The 22,971-nt window shown below is 44.7% G+C and overlaps 2 protein-coding genes and 1 long non-coding RNA gene across 3 annotated transcripts; all 3 read right to left on the bottom strand.

Moving 5' to 3' along the window:
- Nucleotides 1–310: 310 nt before the first annotated feature.
- Nucleotides 311–9,137, bottom strand: LOC134755030 (uncharacterized). The gene is made up of 11 exons (XM_063691509.1): nt 8,878–9,137; nt 8,141–8,343; nt 6,700–6,904; nt 3,050–3,296; nt 2,874–2,992; nt 2,612–2,734; nt 2,358–2,480; nt 2,104–2,226; nt 1,850–1,972; nt 1,031–1,263; nt 311–403 (listed from the first exon to the last, which is right to left on the bottom strand). Exons 1-11 carry the CDS (start codon nt 8,995–8,997, stop codon nt 394–396), a joined length of 1,629 nt encoding a protein of 542 aa, XP_063547579.1. The 5' UTR covers nt 8,998–9,137; the 3' UTR covers nt 311–393.
- Nucleotides 9,138–9,831: 694 nt separating this feature from the next.
- On the bottom strand, nt 9,832–17,499 carry LOC134755029 (outer dense fiber protein 2-like). The gene is made up of 10 exons (XM_063691508.1): nt 17,431–17,499; nt 16,634–16,714; nt 16,290–16,457; nt 16,105–16,218; nt 15,649–15,759; nt 15,132–15,284; nt 14,721–14,872; nt 12,397–12,541; nt 11,871–11,975; nt 9,832–10,008 (listed from the first exon to the last, which is right to left on the bottom strand). Exons 1-10 carry the CDS (start codon nt 17,497–17,499, stop codon nt 9,832–9,834), a joined length of 1,275 nt encoding a protein of 424 aa, XP_063547578.1.
- A 190-nt stretch (nt 17,500–17,689) lies between these two features.
- Nucleotides 17,690–19,102, bottom strand: LOC134754072 (uncharacterized). Its single transcript, XR_010128870.1, has 3 exons — nt 19,042–19,102; nt 18,913–18,945; nt 17,690–17,736 (listed from the first exon to the last, which is right to left on the bottom strand). It is a non-coding gene; the product is annotated as an uncharacterized LOC134754072 (long non-coding RNA).
- Nucleotides 19,103–22,971: the final 3,869 nt, after the last annotated feature.

Raw genomic sequence — 22,971 nt, 5'->3', positions numbered from 1 at the left:
CAATATAATTACGCGCGTGCGATAGAGATAGGAACAGGCGGGTTAGTGTACTTGTTTCCTCGTGCCAAGCGTCCTTTCTTTAGCACATGTGTTTAAATATAGATATCCAGTTAAAATTACTATATTGGAAAGACAATATAAATCGTCATCAAATTATTATAATTTCGGCTTTAGACAGGAATCGTCTTACCAGTAATTTAATTCCTGGGTATCTGGTATTTTGGGATCGAATGTCACAAACATAACTATGGGCACTGAGAAACAGCAACCACAGTTTGAAGCAATAAGACTTCAGAAAGCAGGAGACATCAGGACAGGAGACGTCAGGTTAGGAGACATCAGGACAGGATGACTGGAGACTGCGTGAGTTAGTGGAGAGTCGGGGGCTGGCGGTTATAAGCTCCTGTGGGTAAAGTAATAGGTATCATATTTAGAGTACCATTCTGATTTTAACCCTTTACCGCATACGAAGCCATATATGGCGGATATGATATTCAACTCTATTGACAGCTATTAAAGTTCAAATTTAAAAAAAATAATTATACATGCAGTAAGGCATTTCTTGTTCTGAAACTGTTATGGATTTGATATGTTGATGAATTTGAACAGTTTGATAACCAGAAATTAAAATCAAAACGGGAATCTCAGACTAAGAACAAAACTGCATGGATATCATTTAAATACATAAATAAACAATCAAACGAAACGTGTGTGCCACTTAAATATCACCTAATATGCAGGGCAGTCAAGTATATGACTTGACTTCTAAAAAATATCTTACCTTCTTCGATGAAGGAAACAGTACTACTAAAATATTCCTAAAATATCTACTTGCTTCTTTATTATAAATCCAAAAATTATCGCATCTACAGGCACAAGTTATAAATACCCAGACGGTTCGGCCGATGTAAATACGTACACCCAGCATCATATTGAAAGCCGTGAATACGCCCACTCGAGTAGTACCTGCATGCGCACGTGGTAGATGGTGGAGTTGATGAGAGCGTCAACAAGGACACCAGAGTGGTACCTGCATAGCAGCAGCGACGCCGCACACACCACTTCCACGCCGGTGCGTCTCCTGGCCGCCGAGCGCGCCACTTCGCGCATGCGAATCGCTGTATCCACGTCGTAGATGGTGGAGTTGATGAGCTGGGCGTAAGGCCGGAGCATCGTGAATACGGAGACGGCCGCCGCCGAGCCCTGCCCGCCGAGCGGCGACGGCGCGCCGCACTCCACCGGGCCCATCGACATCACGCCGATCTACAAACAGACATACTTTTAACATTTTACTTTACCCACAGGCTTATGACATGTCAAATTTCTTGACCTGCGGTTCCCCTTCTTTTAGTAATGCCCCTCGTTTTGCTCTGATGTAAGATCGAAGAGTAAATGAAATGAGATGCAACATTTATTTAGACCGCGGGCAAGGAACAGATTTCCATGACCGATAGCATCCCGGGCGAAACCTCGTAAAGTGATTAAGGGCGGCGCAGCTGCCGCTCTGTTGGTGGATTGAGGAACTGCAGCCACCCAAACACGTAAAAAAAGTAAATAAGTTTAGTCATCACTTCCCAATTATAACTTTGCCAGAAGATTGTTGAGATGTTGATTGTTGTCAGCCTGTTGTATCGCGGTGGAAAGAACGTCAGCTGGTCGCATTGAACGACAGCCGTGTAAGTCCTTTTACCCTTTGCATTATGCACAACAGCTGTTTGCAGGATTGCTGTAAAGTGAAAATAAATTTCACATTGTGTACGATCGAACAAACGCCATTGGCCGTGCCGACCGCCCAGACGAGTGGCGCCAGCTCTCGCGCCCGCACGCGGCCAGCCGCAGCCGCACCTACCTGCGTGCCGTTGTAGAGCACGGGCCCGCCCGAGTCGCCGGAGCACACGCCGCTAACCGCGCCGACCGCGCAGGCGCAGTGCCGCCAGCCCTCGCGCCCGCACGCGGCCAGCCGCAGCCGCACCTACCTGCGTGCCGTTGTAGAGCACGGGCCCGCCCGAGTCGCCGGAGCACACGCCGCTAACCGCGCCGACCGCGCAGGCGCAGTGCCGCCAGCCCTCGCGCCCGCACGCGGCCAGCCGCAGCCGCACCTACCTGCGTGCCGTTGTAGAGCACGGGCCCGCCCGAGTCGCCGGAGCACACGCCGCTAACCGCGCCGACCGCGCAGGCGCAGTGCCGCCAGCCCTCGCGCCCGCACGCGGCCAGCCGCAGCCGCACCTACCTGCGTGCCGTTGTAGAGCACGGGCCCGCCCGAGTCGCCGGAGCACACGCCGCTAACCGCGCCGACCGCGCAGGCGCAGTGCCGCCAGCCCTCGCGCCCGCACGCGGCCAGCCGCAGCCGCACCTACCTGCGTGCCGTTGTAGAGCACGGGCCCGCCCGAGTCGCCGGAGCACACGCCGCTAACCGCGCCGACCGCGCAGGCGCAGTGCCGCCAGCCCTCGCGCCCGCACGCGGCCAGCCGCAGCCGCACCTACCTGCGTGCCGTTGTAGAGCACGGGCCCGCCCGAGTCGCCGGAGCACACGCCGCTAACCGCGCCGACCGCGCAGGCGCAGTGCCGCCAGCCCTCGCGCCCGCACGCGGCCAGCCGCAGCCGCACCTACCTGCGTGCCGTTGTAGAGCACGGGCCCGCCCGAGTCGCCGGAGCACACGCCGCTAACCGCGCCGACCGCGCAGGCGCAGTGCCGCCAGCCCTCGCGCCCGCACGCGGCCAGCCGCAGCCGCACCTACCTGCGTGCCGTTGTAGAGCACGGGCCCGCCCGAGTCGCCGGAGCACACGCCGCTAACCGCGCCGACCGCGCAGGCGCAGTGCCGCCAGCCCTCGCGCCCGCACGCGGCCAGCCGCAGCCGCACCTACCTGCGTGCCGTTGTAGAGCACGGGCCCGCCCGAGTCGCCGGAGCACACGCCGCTAACCGCGCCGACCGCGCAGGCGCAGTGCCGCCAGCCCTCGCGCCCGCACGCGGCCAGCCGCAGCCGCACCTACCTGCGTGCCGTTGTAGAGCACGGGCCCGCCCGAGTCGCCGGAGCACACGCCGCTAACCGCGCCGACCGCGCAGGCGCAGTGCCGCCAGCCCTCGCGCCCGCACGCGGCCAGCCGCAGCCGCACCTACCTGCGTGCCGTTGTAGAGCACGGGCCCGCCCGAGTCGCCGGAGCACACGCCGCTAACCGCGCCGACCGCGCAGGCGCAGTGCCGCCAGCCCTCGCGCCCGCACGCGGCCATCTTCAGCCGCACCTCTCGCAGTCGCTCGCCCGCCGGTTTCGCCTCCGTCATACCGTAGCCCAGAATCTAGAAGGTTAAGCGGTAAACGCTTAAAAGGTTTGATCGCAAGACACCTTGAAAAAGATCCTCATCAGATATCGATTTTCATCTTGATCAGAGCTGCCAAACCGTATGAAATATTATTTCTACGATAAAGGCTCATTGCACCAACCACAAATACCTACTTAAACAACACCCATCTAGAGATGGGTAGGGGTGAGTAAATACTGAGTATTTACTCGGTATTTACTCAAAGCATACAGTAAATACTAGTATTTACTCATTTTGGTGAGTAAAAACGATTATTAACAAAATTTCAATATTTTGGTGAGATTTAAGTACGAAATTGGTTTTTATTTAATTGCGTTAACGTGTATTAATGATATTTATGTTATAAGAAGCTTATTACGCTTAGTTTTTGGCAAAAAGGTGATTATCAGTGAGAGGTAATTTGGAATTTAGCGGATGTAGACGTGATAAAGTATAGTTAACAATTTTGTTTTAAATAAGAAGGTACTTAATTACTTTCAAAGTTACTTAATTACTTACGTTGCAAGCTGATTCACATATTATACAGTTTTTAACCAGTTGTTTATTAAAATAAAACTGCGACGAAAATACTTTACAATATTATAGCTCTTACCAGATAGCGCGGCGATTGTTACTTAGTATGTATAGTAGTTCTTACGGCTAACTCTTTGTCTAAATAGTAAGTAAAACCGCACGTGCTACTACCTGCCAAAAAGGTTCGGTCATTGGCATATAATTCTAAATAGGGTATTTAACTACTAGTCAAATCAGTTTCTTTTTTCGAACAGTCAAAACGATTTTGCTACTATGGAATTTATATGAAACACTAGCATGTGACGTCACAATCAAATTACCTACTCTTTATAGTTTTATACGGGCTTTAAAATAGAAATTGTGTCTAAAAATAACTGCTGTCCACGTTTCTCTATTAATCTTCTGGTGCTTTATTTCATGCATGGTGTAAAATAATTAATTTGAAATACGGTCAAATAAGATGTTGGCTTATCAATATTCGGGAATCTAAAATATTAAACACGAACTTTCATTGGGCACAAATAATATAATTTGGCTGTGTATTAATATTTTAGCGCCAATAATTTATATGAGCCTCCAATATATAGCCGTTTTGTTTTTAAAATGTGGTCTTCTCCTCCTCCTTGCATCGGTTTCCTCATCACTGAGGGTCGTGGTCACTTCTAGGTAACTTCTAGCTTCTCTTGGATAATTTGCCGCCACTTCTTTCTGTCTGTCGCCGAGTGTAGGGCACCGTGGAGCGTTACATCAAGGGCTGAGCGAATTTGGTCTGTCCACCGCATTGGGCTCCTGCGCCTCGGCTTATCGCCTTCGATTTTCTAGTGATTACCAGCTTTTCCAGGTTATCACTGTCAATGTGGCCAAAATTCATAAAAATACAACTCATATTGATTAATTTAAGGCTTCGTTTTTGTTGCCAATTTATGAATTTTTGTACTAATGGCCAAAATCGTTACTGAGCCCACGGAACACCATAGACGGTGCAGGCCGGGGTTCAGGCAGACCGAAAAGGAGATGGCGGAACGACTTGGACGCATTCTACCCCAAATGGTGGGAAAATGCCGATGACAGGGTCGAATGGAAAAAACGAGGGGATGCCTTTGCCCAGCAGTGGGACACCAAAGTAGGTTAATAAAAAATAAAGAAGTACCCATTTCTATTTTTTTAAACTACCCAAATTCGATTAATTAGTTTACCGGTTAAATACGTGCCAATTACAATGGAAAACTATTAATTACGTCCAACGTTTAGGGAGAGGGAGTGGGTCTAGAAAATGTGACATGTTGTGACACGGGGGAGAGGAGGAGTTACAAACTTTGTGACGTCACTTTAACTTCACTTGTAGTCGAAAATTGTTTTGATTGTTTGTATTCGCGATACAACTAAATAAGCTAGTTTTTGACACGATATATCGTATCGGTTTCGTGTCATAAAATTTCTAATATCCTATTATTTAAAATATTTTTATTAAAATAACTATATTTCATTCAATTTGCTAATTTCGTTGAAAACAAAGTTGTCAAATATGTGAAGTCACACGAAGGGGAACGGGATTGCCAAATGTGTAATCACTAAATACTTGTGATGTAATTTATGGATAACCCCCTAGGCCAACGCTCAAAAACCAGTGTAAGTGCGCTCTCCGATATATATACATTTTATATCGGATAACGCGCCTTTGTTACGCATCTCGTTGACACATTATAGACTGGTTCTGTAGCGTTCGACTCGCCGAAACTCAGTAACCGTAGAGGGACCTCACACAGCCTCGCAATTTTTCCGTAATTCATTTTGAATCTTATTGCAAGTTCAATAGAAATTGTAATTCAATAATCAGTTAAATTAACCGAACCGTTTTTTATTGAGTTAATAGCACGTGCGGTTTTACTTACAATAGACAATGAGTTAGCTGCAAGGGCCAGCTTGAAAATTAACGACTACATAGTATAGCCGTATAGTATACGCGATCAACGTTAGCGATTCTTTTTTTTTTGCAGGCAGTAGCACGTGCGGTTTTACTTACAAAGAGTTAACCGAAAGGGCCAACCTGAAAACTAACGACTATAATTAAATCATATTTTAACCACACTAAATACATAGTTACGGTATACGGCAAATACGGGTATTTTAGGTAAATATTTGGTGGGTTTTTACTAACTACCCATCTAGTTGCGGTCAACTGCTGCTTAGAAAGCGTCGTTCCACGCTGGGTTCCACTCTCCCATTAAATTAGTGACAGGACTGGAATAGAATCCACAGGTCCGCCTTTTAGAATCCTGAATCCCCATACACGCCAAATTACGTGTTTACGCGGCACTTACGTCCTTTTATGAAGAGTTTTTTAATGAAAACTCAAAAATGACCCGAATGATCATGTTGAAAGTATTTTTACCTCAAAGTGTTTTTGAGGGTCTATTCTCCCGATATTTTTTCATATTTTATTAAACTTTGTTCCAAAAGTTATAGAGGGATGAACATTATTTTGACCTTTGGAAACGGTTTTTTCCCAAAAGTATTAAATTTATCGAAAAAAGTGCATAATAACATTGAAGTTATTTTTAAAGACCAATTTAATGATGTGCCACACGTTGGTGGTTTCAGTTTTTTTTATTGTGACACTTAGTTACATGTATGGAACGCCCCTCTTAAAATATATTTTTTACTAATTGGACTACTAAATCCAGTACAAAATACACCTTTATTTCAGATTTCTATACCCTGTCAGCAGTGTCAGCACTCTAAATAGTTTATACCCACCAAATTGGGTATAAACGAGTAAATACGGGTAAATTGAGTAAATACTGAGTATTTACTCGGTATTTACTCTTGAGTATTTACTCACTACCCATCTCTACACCCATCTCACATCAACATCCTTATTTAGCAGATCCTCGACATTGTACAGCATCATGGCGCCCACGATGTCCCCGTTGGCGCGCGGGGCGCGGGGCACGGGGAAGTACGAGTGGGAGGAGAGCACCATGTTGCCGCGCGTGCGCACCAGGCCCAGGTCGTGCTGCAGCGTCACCACGTCCGGGCCCTCGCCCATGTCCCGAACCACGGCCTCGAACCTGGACAGATAAAAGTCCACTCAAAATAACCTTTGCCATAAAAGGAACCCACTTCATAAAAAAGTCGGCTATTAGTGCTATTAATTTATGGTTTTCATTAGCAATTTCACTTCACCAAATGATTCTTTAGATACTGTAAATAATGTTAACCCTTTTCCAGGTATAGTGCACCTAGCCTAGCACCACATGCGCGCCAATAGAGTTTCAAACTTAGGAATTCGATTTAAGGTTCATATTCGATTAGACTTTCGGGAAAAGTGACCTGTTATTAGATGAATCTTCAAAGCTGCATTAATTTTAATATATTTGCATTTTTTGGGAAAACCTTGTAATTTGGTGCGGCCTGGAAAAGGGTTAAATAACTTGTTTCATAATACCAACTGAAATGCCGTCATTTGGTTTTATAGTCTACAAAGAGCTGTCGCAAGTCGCGCGGGAACCCAGCGATAACATTTTGAAGTAACACCACAGATTAATAAATAGTTACTACGTAACACAGCGATACCATTTTGAGGAAACACAGCGATAACATTTTTAAGTATCACAGCGATAACATTTTGAGGGAACACAGCGATAATATTTTCCTTTTTTTAAACTAACAACAAATTAAATTTCAAGAACATGATATCCGCGATCTCGAGCACTTACGTCCATCTCGCTTACGCTTACGCTCAGTGAAAATGAGAGAAGAGAAGAACACGAACCTACGAGGCCTTAACTTGCCCTGTTAGTATATATGTTACCCATCATCAGATGAAGACAAGAGGTGGTCATGGGAACTCTGTGATAAAACAACGTGTTTGGGGTTGTTAGAATTGTCTCGATGAATATTAATTTCCTGTGAAAAGAAAAGTACAGTCAGCGATAAAAGCTCGTACTTACTAGAAACGAATTTTTTGCCAAAAACTTTTAAATCGCTATTTTGCAACACATTTTGATCCGCGGTATATTTAAAATCCTGCAAGATTCACCTTAAGGAACAAACATTGTTATGATTAGTTCATATAGAGAAGCCATAGCAAACAATGAAATTGTAGCAAACGCAACCTGTAGGCGGCGACTAAATCGTCGTAAGCGGGGTGAAATTTAATGCGCTTAGGCGTGGAGCGTGTAGGCCGCGAGATTCACGCTCCGCTTCCATAATTTGTTTTTGGACGACAACAACATGGCGGAAAATGGTTCTCTGTGCATTTTAAGTCAAATAAAAGCTTTAAAAAAAGAATGATATCAACTTACGCGGGATGTGCGTACATGAGCTTTACAGTCGCGAGATTGGAGTCGGAGCGATATGCTCCATTAAACTGCACGTAGGCGATCTCGGGCTTCACGCAGTGCGCCGCCGTGAGTGCCCAGCGCGGCGCCAGCACGGCGCAGGAGCAGCGCGGCGCCGGCGACGAGTCCAGCAGCGCGCAGGCGCCCGGGTACGCGCCCGCCGGGGCCTGCACAGTTGCACACGACACGCGTTACAGGAGTACAGTGAGCGCCCGGGGGGCCTGCACACAACACACGAAACGTTACACGGGCACAGTTAATGCAAAGCGCGGCGTTATACGTTATACGAGTACTCATCACACAGAGAGTCTCCCGAGCGGCGGCGTTCAGTCGACACTATGGCTGCTGCTCGACGCAACGTTGGCGCAACTGCACAGCAACACCATTCTCCATAGCGCTGACAAAGCGCGGACGCTCAAAAGACGCTAGTGTGGGACCTCTCTGCTAAGCTTTCATGGCCTGTTGGCAGCCAAGTTCTACCAATTGGACAGTTATGTCGGTGAGTTAAGGTCATTGTGGTGAAGACTGTCTACAGATGTGTGAATAATCTTTCACCATTGTATTACCACGGAAACGCACGAACGTGTTATGCTATTTCAGTCAGTTTAGTCTAAGACTAAGTACAAAAAGTATACTGAGATTGACTCAAGTAGCATAACAAATATATACGAACGAGAAAATACGATGGTAAAGAATAATACCTCCGTGCCGCCAAAGATGCGACGTGCAGAGGCGTCGCGTCCTATCGAGCGGAAGAATGCATATCTCGCGGTGACTTCACACAAAGCACACAACACAACCGGCACCAACCCCTTCAGCATGGCTTACGCTTTGGATTGATGGAGACACGAATCGTTCCAGATCGACCATTTAGATGCACTTAATAGATTATATCGAACATTTATGTTAAATTTATGACAGAAGACTGGACGTGTAGATGACAACTTGTGACAGTTTTGAAGTTTTATGTTCTGAGCTGTGGTTTATGAGTCAAAAAAGAATTCTATACATTTTGGAGTTGGCAACATAGATATAGATGTGCATACGCGTTCGCCAGTGAGGGACAGAACATACCTATACGCAATGCGATGAAAATAAAAACACGTTTTAAGATGATACCAATTTTCAAAACTACATAAATTATCTCCGCTGATTACCCATTTTCGGCTTAGTTTGACGTGGCTAGGTATAACAAACTCTCCAGAAATAGGAGCCCCAGGTAGCGGGGCGCCGTCGACTCCGGTCGTTCCCATCAGGAAGGAAATTTCAAAAGACAGGTAGGATAGGTTCGTTAGGTTTCTTCCGATACCCGAAGGGCAAACTGTCCAGAAATAGCGGCCCCACGTAGCGGGGCTGCGTCGACTCACGGAACGAGACACAGATTTTCACGTTTCAAGATATGCCTAGAAATTGTATGATGTAGTGGATATAACTAACGATATATAGGCCGCCGACAGTTAGATTTAATCAGTCTCGACACTCTTAGAAATAAAAACATGAGTGACACCCGTTTGTATACATTTATTTTATAACAAATGCAAAAGTATTTACAACAACTAACTTTTCGCGAATCAATTGGAATAACTAGGCATCGTACGAAGTACGGTCTTAATAGTTTTTAAAAGAGCTGTCTTTGAACTTGGGGTGTTCAAGTATCACTCGTCTTGGAAGAAGCTCCTGCACTCGCAGTGCGGCCGGTCGTCGCCCTCGTCGCCGTCGCCGGCCGCGCGCCGCAGCGCCGCCGCCTGCGCCGCGAGCGCCAGCGCGCGCAGCTCCGCCCGCTCGAGGCTCTCCTCCAACCGACCCAGCTGGCACTGCATTCGCTTCCGGGCCTGCGAACAGTATTACCGCGGCTTCAAATATACATATGAGTAGATTAGTAAGTAGAGTAAAGGCGAGAAGTCAAATTTAGCTCTCTGTTCTCTGTGTAACCATGTTAAGTTTTTATTAAATGAACTTCGACGTTCACTCGACGTCTAGGGAGTAAAATTATAAAATTAATTACAATTGGTATAATTAAATACTTTTACGGAGAGTCTCTTGTTTTTAGTCACTCGCGCGACATGTTTCGGAGAGCATAGGTCTCCTTTCTCAAGCACTAACAGTGCGAGCAGCGTTCACGACGGCCGTGTATCGCGTACTAAAAACAAGTGAGTCTAACTTTAAACAGTAAAAATATTTAATGTTATTATGTCTCACAACAGTTTAAATTCGATAATTGATATCAAAGATAGATATAGTTATACGGAGTTCCGTAATAGATGGATACAGTCTAAGGAAAAAACGTGCCTCGAAAATCACGAAAATTTGATTCTCGATCAGAGGGCGCCACTAGTTTTGGCCTACTCTCGTATAGAGGGCGTTGACGGTTTCGTATGTTATTTATAATTTTAACGCATATCAGCGAAAGAACATGGGTCAAAATCATATAAAAATAACTAATGCAAATAAAAAAAAATATTTATCCATATTTAAATACGATACGATAACGATAAAAAAAATGTGTAACTCTAGCTAGACTGCGAAAGTCTTTTGTTTTGGCTCGAAAATTCCAGGCTCCGACAATGACTCGACTCAACGAAATAAGTATTTATAATTTTGTCATTATTTAAGCTTACCGTGAAGTCCCAACTCACAGAGCCACTACTCGTAGTTTTAAACAAGTTCAATCAATACTAGTACCAATTCAATATCTTGCAATTGGTTACCAAGTTATTTGAATTTATTTTATCCACATAACAACTGCTATACTTTACTTCTGTGGCCAGTAGGCCGAGCACACGATTGACGCGACAGTATCTGGCCGCGAGATAGACTACCCGTCTTTTACTAACTGTATTAATTAAAGGGGGACGGGTAGTCTATGTCGCGGCGAGATACTCTCGCTCCAATCATGTGCTAGCCCGGCAGGGAAAAAAACTTATGACTCTTATGACACAGTTAGCTATTCGGAAACTTATATGACACAGTTAGCTATTCGGAAACTTATGACACAGTTACGTAGCTATTCGGAAAGGTGACGGAACGAAATGTTGTCCCTCGACGACCATTTTTACCTAAGTTACTGAAGTTATAAATTCTTGTTAACTGGCTCCGCTGACTGAGGAGATTGTCCCTTGATACTTGCGGGGCAAAACTATTGCCTACTAGACGTAGCCATCGCAAACATTTACTAATTTCTGATTCAATCATAGATTAGGTCAGTGCCTATTACAATATCAGTGTTATTTAATGCTAATTATTGTTAATAGGACAGTTGTTGCTGTATTATTTGGATTAACCCTTCGTATGCCCCTGTCAAAAAATTGCTACTGAATTAATAACTTTGAAATTATAAATTACAGACCAAATTGTCTGGGACGGATACGGGACAAGGCATACGAAAGGTTAAGCATCAAAATTATCAAAATTGAGAAGAATGACCAATCATGTTAAAAATGTTGTCGTTTAAAATAATCGCGTTCCGGTCTAGGTGTCTGTTTATAATTATCAGTTGTATCAACTTGTATCACATGCGGGCGGGTCACACTGCTCGTAAAACCAATGGCCGCTAGATTCAAAACGGAATTCGTCGAAAGTCAGCATCGGAAGTCTCAGCAAAAAAGGTGGATCTAATGATCTATGTAGTTGCAAAACCATGATTTGAGGGCAGCTTACATCACTATTTTGGAACAGATCATTGGGAAGGTTTTACCTCGTCACGGTCCAGCTCGGCGGTGGCGAGCGCCTTGTTGGCGGCGGCCAGCTTGCGCTCCATCTCCGTGACCGTGGTCTCCAGGCAGGCGCGCGCCGTGTCCGCCTGGAAGAGCATAATGTAACTTCAGATAAATAAAAACAACCATTCCGCAGGCCTGGCCCATACAAACGCATAACTTTTCATGTTTTTTAGTCTGCGTAAATTTATGGCCATCAAAGCAACCAATTCTTCAAATCTAACCGTTATGAGTACCTAATTATGACAGCTAAGAGAGTTTCAAGAGTTGGACAGCAATTCAAGGGGGGTTAGGGAGGCACGAAGCAACGTAGTTCGGGGAAATGAGCCAAAGTAGCAACCCGCGATTCTAACTGTACGGTACGCACGGGCCAGGCCAGGGATTACAGGGTTACCCCAGCTACAGCTACACACACACAGCACACACACACACAGCTACACACACAGCTACACACACACACACAGCTACACACAGCTACACACACACAGACAGCTAGTTATGTCTCACCCGCTGGTTGGCCAGCAGGATCTCCCTGGTGGCGTGGTCGCGGGCGCGCTCCAGCTCGCCGCCGAGCGACGCGCACTCGTGCATCTTCTCCTGCAGCCGCTTGTCCGTCTGCATCACCGTCTCCTCCATGCGAATCACGTTCAATCTGCATTGTAAACACGTTTCCCGTTGCAAAATAAGGTTTGAACTTCTGGACCGCGAGCCAGGTGCAAATTTCGTCAGTCATCGCCTCCCGGGCGAAAACTCGTATAGCGGTTAACGGCTATGTATGACGAACCCTCGTGAACGTCAGCTGCCGCTCCGTTGGTGGGTTGAGGAGTGACAGCCATACACTCGCGTAACACGGTCTTTCCACCGCGATAAACTATCTAAACTATCATCTGACAAAGTATCAAACGGATTTTTTTTATAGACTATTTGCTGCCATTCCTCAACCCACCAACGGAGCGGCAGCTGACGTTCACGAGGGTTCATTATACATAGCCGTTAACCACTATACGAGTTTTCGCCCGGCAGGCGATTGGTCATGGAAATCTGTTCATGTTCGACGTAGTTCTGCTCCAATCCCTTGTCTGTCTAAACTTTGTGTAACTTACTTGAGTCGTTCGATCTCCATCTCGAACACGACAATAGGGATGTTGACATGAATCACGAATATATAAAATGTTGTTTTTATCATAGCAGGGAATATTATAATGCTGAAAATCATATTTTGTAAGTGCGTAATAAACTAATTAAAAATAATTACAAGTATTTAAAACAATGCCCAGCATCACGTGCATCACGTGACTGCAAACCTGTCCTGCAAACGCAAATCGGAGCGCGTGACGTCACGGTGTGAGAAACACGCACAGACAAGTTGTCAAACCTGGTTTTCCTCTGGCACTGAGAGCAGTTTGTTTATCACAACGTTACGTCATCAAGATCACGTGACAGCTTAGAGCGTTTTTTATTTAAGTTTTTTATTAATATTAAATTTAAACACTAAACTATTATAATGAAACTCGATTTCTTTTTAAAAATTAATCATTGAAAATTAAAAGAAAAAATCTTTTTGCAATAATTACGTGTCTATCTATCAAATGAAAACAGTTCAAAAAAATTGTCCCTATTATTGTCTCTGCGAGCCGGGCTACGCACGCGCACGCCTGCGCCTGGGCGACAATCTTCCGTCCCTGTCTACTGTCTGTCTTACTCACTGGAGCCAGTCATCTCCTGCTTGAGCGCAGCATTAGTCTCGGCCAGCTGGGCTGCGCGCGCCTGTGCCTGGGCGACCATCTTACGTCCCTGTCTATTATCTATCTTACTCACTTGAGCCGCTCGATCTCCTGCTTGAGCGCAGCATTAGTCTCGGCCAGCTGGGCTGCGCGCGCCTGTGCCTGGGCGACCATCTTACGTCCCTGTCTATTATCTATCTTACTCACTTGAGCCGCTCGATCTCCTGCTTGAGCGTAGCATTAGTCGCGGCCAGCTGGGCTGCGCGCGCCTGTGCCTGGGCGACCATCTTACGTCCCTGTCTATTATCTATCTCACTCACTTGAGCCGCTCGATCTCCTGCTTGAGCGTAGCATTAGTCGCGGCCAGCTGGGCTGCGCGCGCCTGTGCCTGGGCGACCATCTTACGTCCCTGTCTATTATCTATCTCACTCACTTGAGCCGCTCGATCTCCTGCTTGAGCGCAGCATTAGTCTCGGCCAGCTGGGCTGCGCGCGCCTGCGCCTGGGCGACCATCTTACGTCCCTCTCTATTGTCTATCTCACTCACTTGAGCCGCTCGATCTCCTGCTTGAGCGCAGCATTAGTCTCGGCCAGCTGGGCTGCGCACGCCTGTGCCTGGGCGACCATCTTACGTCCCTGTCTATTAACTATCTCACTCACTTGAGCCGCTCGATCTCCTGCTTGAGCGCAGCATTAGTCTCGGCCAGCTGGGCTGCGCGCGCCTGTGCCTGGGCGACCATCTTTCGTCCTTGTCTATTGTCTATCTCACTTGAGCCGCTCGATCTCCTGCTTGAGCGCAGCATTAGTCTCGGCCAGCTGGGCTGCGCGCGCCTGTGCCTGGGCGACCATCTTACGTCCCTCTCTATTGTCTATCTCACTCACTTGAGTCGCTCGATCTCCTGCTTGAGCGCAGCATTAGTCTCGGCCACCTGGGCTGCGCGCGCCTGTGCCTGGGCGACCATCTTACGTCCCTCTCTATTGTCTATCTCACTCACTTGAGCCGCTCGATCTCCTGCTTGAGCGCAGCATTAGTCTCGGCCAGCTGGGCTGCGCGCGCCTGCGCCTGGGCGACCATCTTACGTCCCTCTCTATTGTCTATCTCACTCACTTGAGCCGCTCGATCTCCTGCTTGAGCGCAGCATTAGTCTCGGCCAGCTGGGCTGCGCGCGCCTGCGCCTGGGCGACCATCTTCTCGTCGTAACTCTTCTCGGGACCCTTCTCGGGCGGCGGCTTCGAGATTGTGTGCAGAAGCATGTGCAACTGTAACATGTATTATGGTCATGGGACTCATGGGCATGCCGAAGTCGAAGCCAAAAGGACAATCGTTTATGTTATAAACAAACGCCAATCGAAAAGAAAAATGTGTTAGAATGAGAGACACGAAACGAAAAGGCACGGTGCAGGCAAGGTGCTGTGCGTGCGTTTCGTGAATGATCACGTGATCCTTCGTACATTATTTAAGTTCGATTTGCGTTTCCTTTTCTTGTATGTATTAGCCGTAAAGTAGACCCTGCCGTACCCTCTCCCTGGCGGTGCTCAGCTCCTTGGTGAGGTTGTCGGCCTTGTGCTCGGCGAGGGCCTGGCTCTGCTGCGCCTCCATCAGCCGCCGCTGCGTGTGCTTCAGCACCTCGGGCAGCGGGGATAACTCCGACAGCTTCTCTTGGAATTTAAGCTGAAAACACCACACGATAAGCAATCATGAATTAGTATAATACTTAATAACGGCGACTTTACGAGTCACCACCTGTCTGGATATTATTCATAGGCCAGTAGTTTTTCCAATGCCTGCTGAGAGTGTGTGATGGTCTGGGTTCAAACGTCAAGAACGCCTAAAGTCGTCGTTACCAGTCGTGCCCACCGCGCCATGGCCATGGACAACTATAGGTGTTAGGTATTCACACTTACAAGACAAGTAAGGTTTACGTTAGCTCGCATGCGCCCGGGGCCTTGGCGTGTCAGTGACATTTTTGTTAACGTAAAACGCTCAAAGGGATAAACCCCTCAGTCTCATCTAGAGGTACATCTGCAGATTGTACCTTGATACGCTGGATTTCAAGGTTGATCTGGTCGGCGATGCGCTGGTTGTCCATATCCTGCAGCGACAGTTGCCTCTTCTGCTCCTCGATGGTCTGCTGCGCGCGTTGGTACTGAACACATAGAGACAAGCAATGTTAGATAAGTTTAACTTGCCACTTGGGAACTAAGGATAAATAGTGTTTCTGTTTGTATCAAGCTACAGGGAAGATTTTCCACGATTGGTCAAGTTAAAGCTGCGATAGATGGCTCGTCAAGCGATTGTACACAGGCAACCATCAACAAAAAATGGCGGCATGATATGAAGCTCACCCAGCACTAGCCACTGTATCAAGAGTAAAACGACTAAGACAATCGAGGTGCCATCATCCCCACAGTCAACTGACGACTTTACTTTGTTGCCAAGACATAAGGTCAACCGAGTTAATTAGTAGTGTTGGCGATGCTAGCGTATATACCTTAGCGCGGTAGTCCTGAACCTGTAAGTTCTGTTCGGCCTGCAGCATGCGCAGTTCGTCGATTTCTTCTCGCGCCTCGCGGTAGCACTGCTTCAGCGTGCTCACTGCCACCTCCTGTCACATAATATTATATTATATTTAGTAAAGCTAGACGACAGACGATAACGCAATAATATTGTTCAGACCTGCTCGAGCGCCTGCTCCTTGACCCCCAGCATGTGTACGGCGCGGGCCCCGAGCAGCGAGAACTTCTCCTCGAGCTCCTTCAGGCGCGCCGCGGCCTCGCTCCGCAGGTTCCGTTCGCGCTCCGCCTCCTCCTTCCGCTTCACCACCTCGGCGCGCAGCACAGCGCACTAGAACGGCACACTTTTAAAACTGCTTTTTGAAACAGACTCGAATTGCTGTTTTAAATTTGCCAAATAAATTGCCTATTAGTTTAGCAGGCATATAAATGAGTCTGAATAAGAATAAATCAATCACAACCTCGTCGTAAACTGCGTCTCTGTGTTAGAAAGTTAACAGCTCTTGCCTCAGTGATCTTGGATTTGAAGCTCTCCTCGGTGTGCTGCAGGCGCACCGCCAGCGACGCTGCCTCGCGCTCGGCGGGACTCTAAAAACATACGCTTATTGGTAAAGAAGAAGAATACATTATGAAAGAAAGAAAGAAAATTCATATATTTGACACCACAACATAGTACATAAAAACCGGCCAGGTGCGAGTCGGACTCGCGCACGAAGGGTTCCGTACCATTATGGAAAAAAAACAGCAAAAAAATCACGTTTGTTGTATGGGAGCCCCATTTAAATATTTATATTATTCTGTTTTTAGTATTTGTTGTTATAGCAGCAACAAAAATACATAATCTGTGAAAACTTCAACTGTCTAGCTATCACGGTTCATGAGATACAGCCTGGTGACAGACAGACGGACAGACGGACGGACAGACGGACAGCAGAGTCTTAGTAATAGGGTCCCGTTTTTACCCTTTGGGTACGGAACCCTAAAAAGAAAGGCATGCAGACAAAAAAAAATTGGACGCTAAAAAGGAACTAGTAGTAAGTAAATCACTTTATTGTACAAAAAAAAATTGTTAACATGAAATTCATATAAATTTAGGTACAAAGGCGAGCTTATCCCTATAAGGGATCTCTTCCCGCTAACCTTAGAGTAAATGAGTGGAAAATTCGAATTAGATAGATAGACAAACTTACAGAACGTACAATAATATTTAAAAAGGAAAACTACAATATTAACGTCTACAAATTACTAATTACTATATATTCTTTTTTTTTACTGGGGTTACAAAATTACTCTATGATACGGACGGACGAACGGAAGCGCCGAAGCGCAGAACGCAGATAGAAATGTGTGTTGTCAAACAGCGATTTCGCCATCTTTTTTTATTAATTGCACAAAAGTATGCTACATTTCCAGCTTATACTAGGTTCGACAAACGTTTCGTTTTACGGCGAAATGAGGCACTGATTTTAAACTTTAGTATCTACCTTAATCTAACTTTTAGGTAGGTACACTATGTATATTATGATATTGTAAAGTATTGTTTGTCTCACCGGCGGCGCGGCGGCGGCGGGGTTGCACGGCGCCTGGCATGGCGGACACACGTCGCACGGCTGCAAAATAATTATTACCAAATATAAATAGGTTACTAGTTTTCTTTCAACAAGATTGACTATTCATTGAGACGATACTAACAAGCCTATTAAATTTAAAGAGGTCGCGTTGTTTTATCACCTAAGTCGGGTTCGGTCTTCATAATTAAGACTAGTTTGATAGAACCCAAATATAGCATTGTGTGTGGGGGTTTTGAGAAAAAATTGTACCATTTACTTTTTCAGAAAAATTAATACCTTTAATAGCTTTTGAATTATTTCAATTCAGAATGACGAGGACTATTGATTGAATAAAATTATCCCCAGTAGGTATTTCATACATTTTGGGTGCCAATTTTGTGACGGTTGATCTATGCAAAATGTATGTAAAATGTATGTATGCTTCGCAAAACTGTAATTTTTTTGGGACACAAATTTTTCCTTTTCAAATCGATAGTTCTCGTGATTCTGAGTAGAAATAGGTAACCCAAAATTTGATGTTTTTTTCGAAAATAAGTAAATGATACACTTTTACATTAAATTGCCCAAGAATGCTAAATTTCATCAGGCAACGGAAACAGGTTGCTGGTAAGATTTACTATAAACTAAGGAACACTGTAAGTTGAATTGAAATTTTGTAAAAAGCGTGCAAACTGAATATAGTCTATACGTGCGGCCAAAGGACAATGTCAGTATTATTTTGTACTTGTCACAGTGACTATCAATGTAAAAGTTGCTAGGGACCTAAGCAGTAAGTACTATTGTACTGTGATAAGGTACGAAATGGTATGTACTGAGATTAAATTCCTTGGCCGTATAACATATACTATTATTATAACTGCAACGAAAAGGTCTACCAGTCCAGTCGTCTGTTAAGTATCACATTTTAGTACGCGGACAGATAGTCGTATGTCGTAGCCTGTTTATTTAAATGGAGGTGTTACTGTCGTTACGACATAGTGGGAACGCGGCCGCAGGCGGCACGAGCACGACAGTTAGAACATGTGAACCGTTCGGTTGTGCGCTCAAGACAGTCAAGACGGTAACGGGGTTTCGTGATCCGTCAGCGTCATCACCGTCGTTCCCTATCAGAGAGATTTAGTAAACATGATATAATCATAAATACAACAGTGTTTCTATATTGAGAATGAAAAATCTTTAGTCATTTTCGAACAAATATACGCGTGTAGCAATTACCTTCCTTTTAGCTGCTGGTGAGGCTTCCACCGGCTGAAACAGCAAGCAATAAACTGAATAAGTATATTAGTAATTACATGGACGATATATTATTATATTGGTATATATTGGATAGACCGGCTGACATACCTGGCGCGTGCACGCGTGTCTACAAGCGTGATCATCTTTCTTCGCCTGCATCGTGATGTGTAGGTATTCAAACTGCCAATAAAACATATTATTATTAGTATTACTTTGTTTTGTAATTGTTTAATTTAGGTTAATCCCCTCGACGCTCGGTACTTGTTTCGCCTTTCTCAGGACAATACTGGAGATTTAACGGCAGCAAGTAAAACCTCATTTAATAAAAGACATCTCTGTTATTTAGCGTCAAATAATAGAAATACACGAATCTTTAATAAGCTTTAACGTTTTTTTTAGGGTTCCGTACCTCGTACCCAAAGGGTAAAAACGGGACCCTATTACTAAGACTCCGCTGTCCGTCTGTCTGTCTGTCTGTCACCAGGCTGTATCTCATGAACCGTGATAGCTAGACAGTTAAAATTTTCACAGATGATGTATTTCTGTTGACGCTACAACAACAAATACTAAAAACAGAATAATATAAATATTTAAATGGGGCTCCCATACAACAAACGTGATTTTTTTGCTGTTTTTTTTTCGTAATGGTACGGAACCCTTCGTGCGCGAGTCCGACTCGCACTTGGCCGGTTTTTTTTTTAAATGCATGAATTATGTGTGTGTGAGGCTTCATTTTCACTGAGGCGGTAGTGAGAGGAATCAATCAATAATGCTATTACTAAAGTAGCATAAAATATGAGCGTACTAATAAAAACACGCATAGCGTGATTATATGCGTGTTATGCATAAATATGCGTACCTCCGAATAGTTGTTATAAATAGTTTTGCATCGCCGCACCCGAGCGGCCGTGTCACCGTGTGTCAACCAACGTCACCTGTCACTGAGTGGTCTGTGTCTGTGGTCCGTCGAGTCGAGGAGGTCATGGACGGTGAAATATTCTCTTTTTGAAATAAACTACCAAACAGTTTGACTATAGGTCCACCGTGGAGTTTGGAGGCACATTTCATAAGAAATTATATCTTTTCAAAAAAGTGGAAACTGAAATAATAAAAGATTTTTCCAACAACAGCTAACGGTATTAGCGGTCCCCCGACGGCGACGCGACGACGCTTGGAAAATAAAAATATTTGAACCTACATAATATATGTGACGATAATAATTAAAATAGGTTTAAAATATATATTATTTGGTAGTGTTTAGGGTTCCGTACCCAAAGGGTAAAAACGGGACCCTATTACTTAGACTCCGCTATCCGTCTGTATGTCCGTCTGTCCGTCTGTCTGTCTGTCACCAGGCTGTATCTCATGAACCGTGATAGCTGGACAGTTGAAATTTTCACAGATGATGTATTTCTGTTGCCGCTATTGGCAACAGAATTGGTCATCTGAGAAAACATTATTGGCCGTAGTCGATTTTGGAGCAAAAATGTAAAATTGATAGATTTAGTCGTTGAAATTATACACGTTTTGTTACGTAATATCTAAATAACAAGTATTGATTTCTATTAGCACCTCTTCTCATCTTGCCTTTTAATAATGAGGTCGCGAGCGTGCGTCACCGGTAATGCATGAAGAGAAGGGGCAGTTTTTAAAAATTCATCAAAAAATCATGGTGGTAAATTATACAAATTGATGTATAAGAATAGTTTCAGCAAATGTTGCAGATTGTTTATGTATCAAAATTACGTTGAAATTAAGTCGATTTTCAGAGAAATTGTCACTTGTTTTGAAGTAATTTCCTGACAAATTTGATTTCGTCTAACTTTCATTTACACTACTTCAAAGTCATAATAATAAAAATGTAGTGTGATAAACGTCAAGTACAGGATATGTGTAATACAAAATTACCATGTTTAGCCGTCCAAACTTTACGAAATTTACAAATAAGAGCGACAAAATCAGTGCTTTACGCGCGTTTACCTAAACGTCCATCAGAAAAGCAAACATTACTAATTTAGTGAGTCTGTTTTCAAAAAATTGATCTGATAAAAGGTAAGATAAGAAGACGTGCTAATAGAAACCAGTACTTGTTATTTCAATTAGGTAACAAAAGGTGTAAAATTTCACGGACTAAATCTAACAATTTTACATTTTTGCGACTAAAATCGACACCGGCCTCATAACAACCGATACTAAAAACAGGCTTGAATAATAAGTGTTCTAGACAGATGTCACTTCTCTTGTAATCGTTTGCCTGTGCGGATGCACAATATATTTTACTTTCTTTAATATGGTATTTCATTGAGTAGTCCACGGAATATCCAACATGGCAGCATATCGTGTACTAAATTCGCTACTCTAATTACCGTTTTCCAAAAGTGTGCGCGTGTGATTTCGTAGTTATTTTCAAAATTTATTCGCAAGAAAACAAAAGATGGCAACTGCCATTCAGAATGTTTTTATTGAAAAATTATCCGGGATCCAAGATTATCCATCCTGGAAATTTATGATGCGGATGGTGCTCACCCACGATGATCTTTGGGATTGTGTGGGCGCAACTGAAAATAAAAACGAAGACGCGAAGAAGCAGGAAAAGGCGCTCGCGAAAATCGCCTTGAACGTGAAGCCTTGTGTATTTCCACAAATTAGAAATGCCAAGACGGCTCGCGAAGCGTGGACAACCTGCAGAAGGCATACGAGGACCGAGGCTTGTCACGACGGCTCGGATTGCTTCGCACATTATTCGCCACCAAGTTAAGCGAATGTGCGAGTATGGAGGCATACGTGAATTAGGTCATGGATATATCACAACAACTGAGCGACATCGGAGCGGCTTTAGAAGATGACTTCGTGGCCGTGATTTTACTCAGCGATTTGACAAGCGATTACGACCCGTTGATTATGGCTCTAGAAAATTCGAACACGTCACTGTCAAGCGAAAATGTCAAAGCGAAATTGCTTCTGGAAAACGCAAGACGCGATGAGAAAAGCGAAGATGCTACGGCTTTAGCAGCTCGGTAAGCACCCAAACCAATTAAGTGCTTCAGATGCAAAAAGAGTGGGCACATCAAGAAGGATTGTCCTGACAACTCTGACGGCAAAAAGAGTGGCCGGAAAAGCCAGGCGCATCTCACAGCGCTGGCCGCAGGAGTCAAGCGTGACGTTTGGTACGTCGACAGCGGTGCGGCGCAGCATTTTTGCAATAAACGCAGTTTTTTATCAGATTTTACAACTGAAAAGCCAAAGAAGGTCTTAATTGCCAATGGTGAAGCATTGCCGATAGCTGGAAAAGGAAGTGCGCAAGCTGTGTTAAAGGACAATAGTGTGAGATCGATAAGTAATGTGTACTTAGTCCCAAAATTGTCTGCTAATTTGTTATCTGTTAGTGCGATGGATAAGAAAGGTTACGAAATTAGCTCCATGCATGAATTAATTTTTATTTTTGGATTCATAATTTATATCGTTGGAACACCGGAAATGATAAAAATACTTTTGTAAACCTTTACATTATTTTATTAAAAATATTTAAAATGTTGAAAATTTTTGAGCGGTTGAAACGCTCATAATTTTTGGCGCGAATTCGACAGAGCGTGATAACGTCACACGTTGGGCGGCCCAACTGACGTTTGCTACTAATGACACTAATCTGTCGAACGCGTGACGTCACGTGGCGTTTCGAGCGTTTCGCTCACTAGCTTTTCGCGGGCAAATTTTTGTACTTTTTATTTATAAGTTTAAGTAATTAAATGGTAATTTAAAAACGGAAATGCATTTGTAACATGATATAACGGTAACAAACATCCGAATAAAACATATTTCGTTCAAATATAAACTTCATGCGTGAGGCTAATTGTGTTTCGTTCTGGCGTGTGTACAGTCTATGACAAAGGGGAAGTTTTGGCTACAGCTACCCTGATAGATGGTATTTATGAACTTGATGCCATTGAAACTGTTTCTGTTTCGTGTAGTGAGCCATACTAGCAGGCCATGTGTTCGTCTTTGTCTGTAGGTACAGGTGACAGCAAAGCGGTGCCGGCA

This window comes from Cydia strobilella, chromosome Z (genome assembly GCF_947568885.1).
Source record: "Cydia strobilella chromosome Z, ilCydStro3.1, whole genome shotgun sequence".
Lineage (NCBI taxonomy): Eukaryota > Metazoa > Arthropoda > Insecta > Lepidoptera > Tortricidae > Cydia > Cydia strobilella.
This window is presented reverse-complemented; position numbering and strand designations above follow the sequence as displayed.

Excerpts from the sequence above, each read along its gene's own strand:
- LOC134755030 (XM_063691509.1), bottom strand. The coding sequence starts at position 8,997 with ATGCTGAAGGGGTTGGTGCCGGTTGTGTTGTGTGCTTTGTGTGAAGTC. Across the intron at positions 6,905-8,140 it reads CTCATGTACGCACATCCCGC|GTTCGAGGCCGTGGTTCGGG; the intron begins GTAAGTTGATAT and ends TTATCTGTCCAG. Across the intron at positions 2,735-2,873 it reads CGGGCCCGTGCTCTACAACG|GTGCGGCTGCGGCTGGCCGC; the intron begins GCACGCAGGTAG and ends GCACGCAGGTAG.
- LOC134755029 (XM_063691508.1), bottom strand. The coding sequence starts at position 17,499 with ATGGCGAAATCGCTGTTTGACAACACACATTTCTATCTGCGTTCTGCG. Across the intron at positions 16,715-17,430 it reads TTCGGCGCTTCCGTTCGTCC|AGTCCCGCCGAGCGCGAGGC; the intron begins GTCCGTATCATA and ends GTATGTTTTTAG. Across the intron at positions 12,542-14,720 it reads CAGGAGATCGAGCGGCTCAA|ATTGAACGTGATTCGCATGG; the intron begins GTGAGTGAGATA and ends TTTACAATGCAG.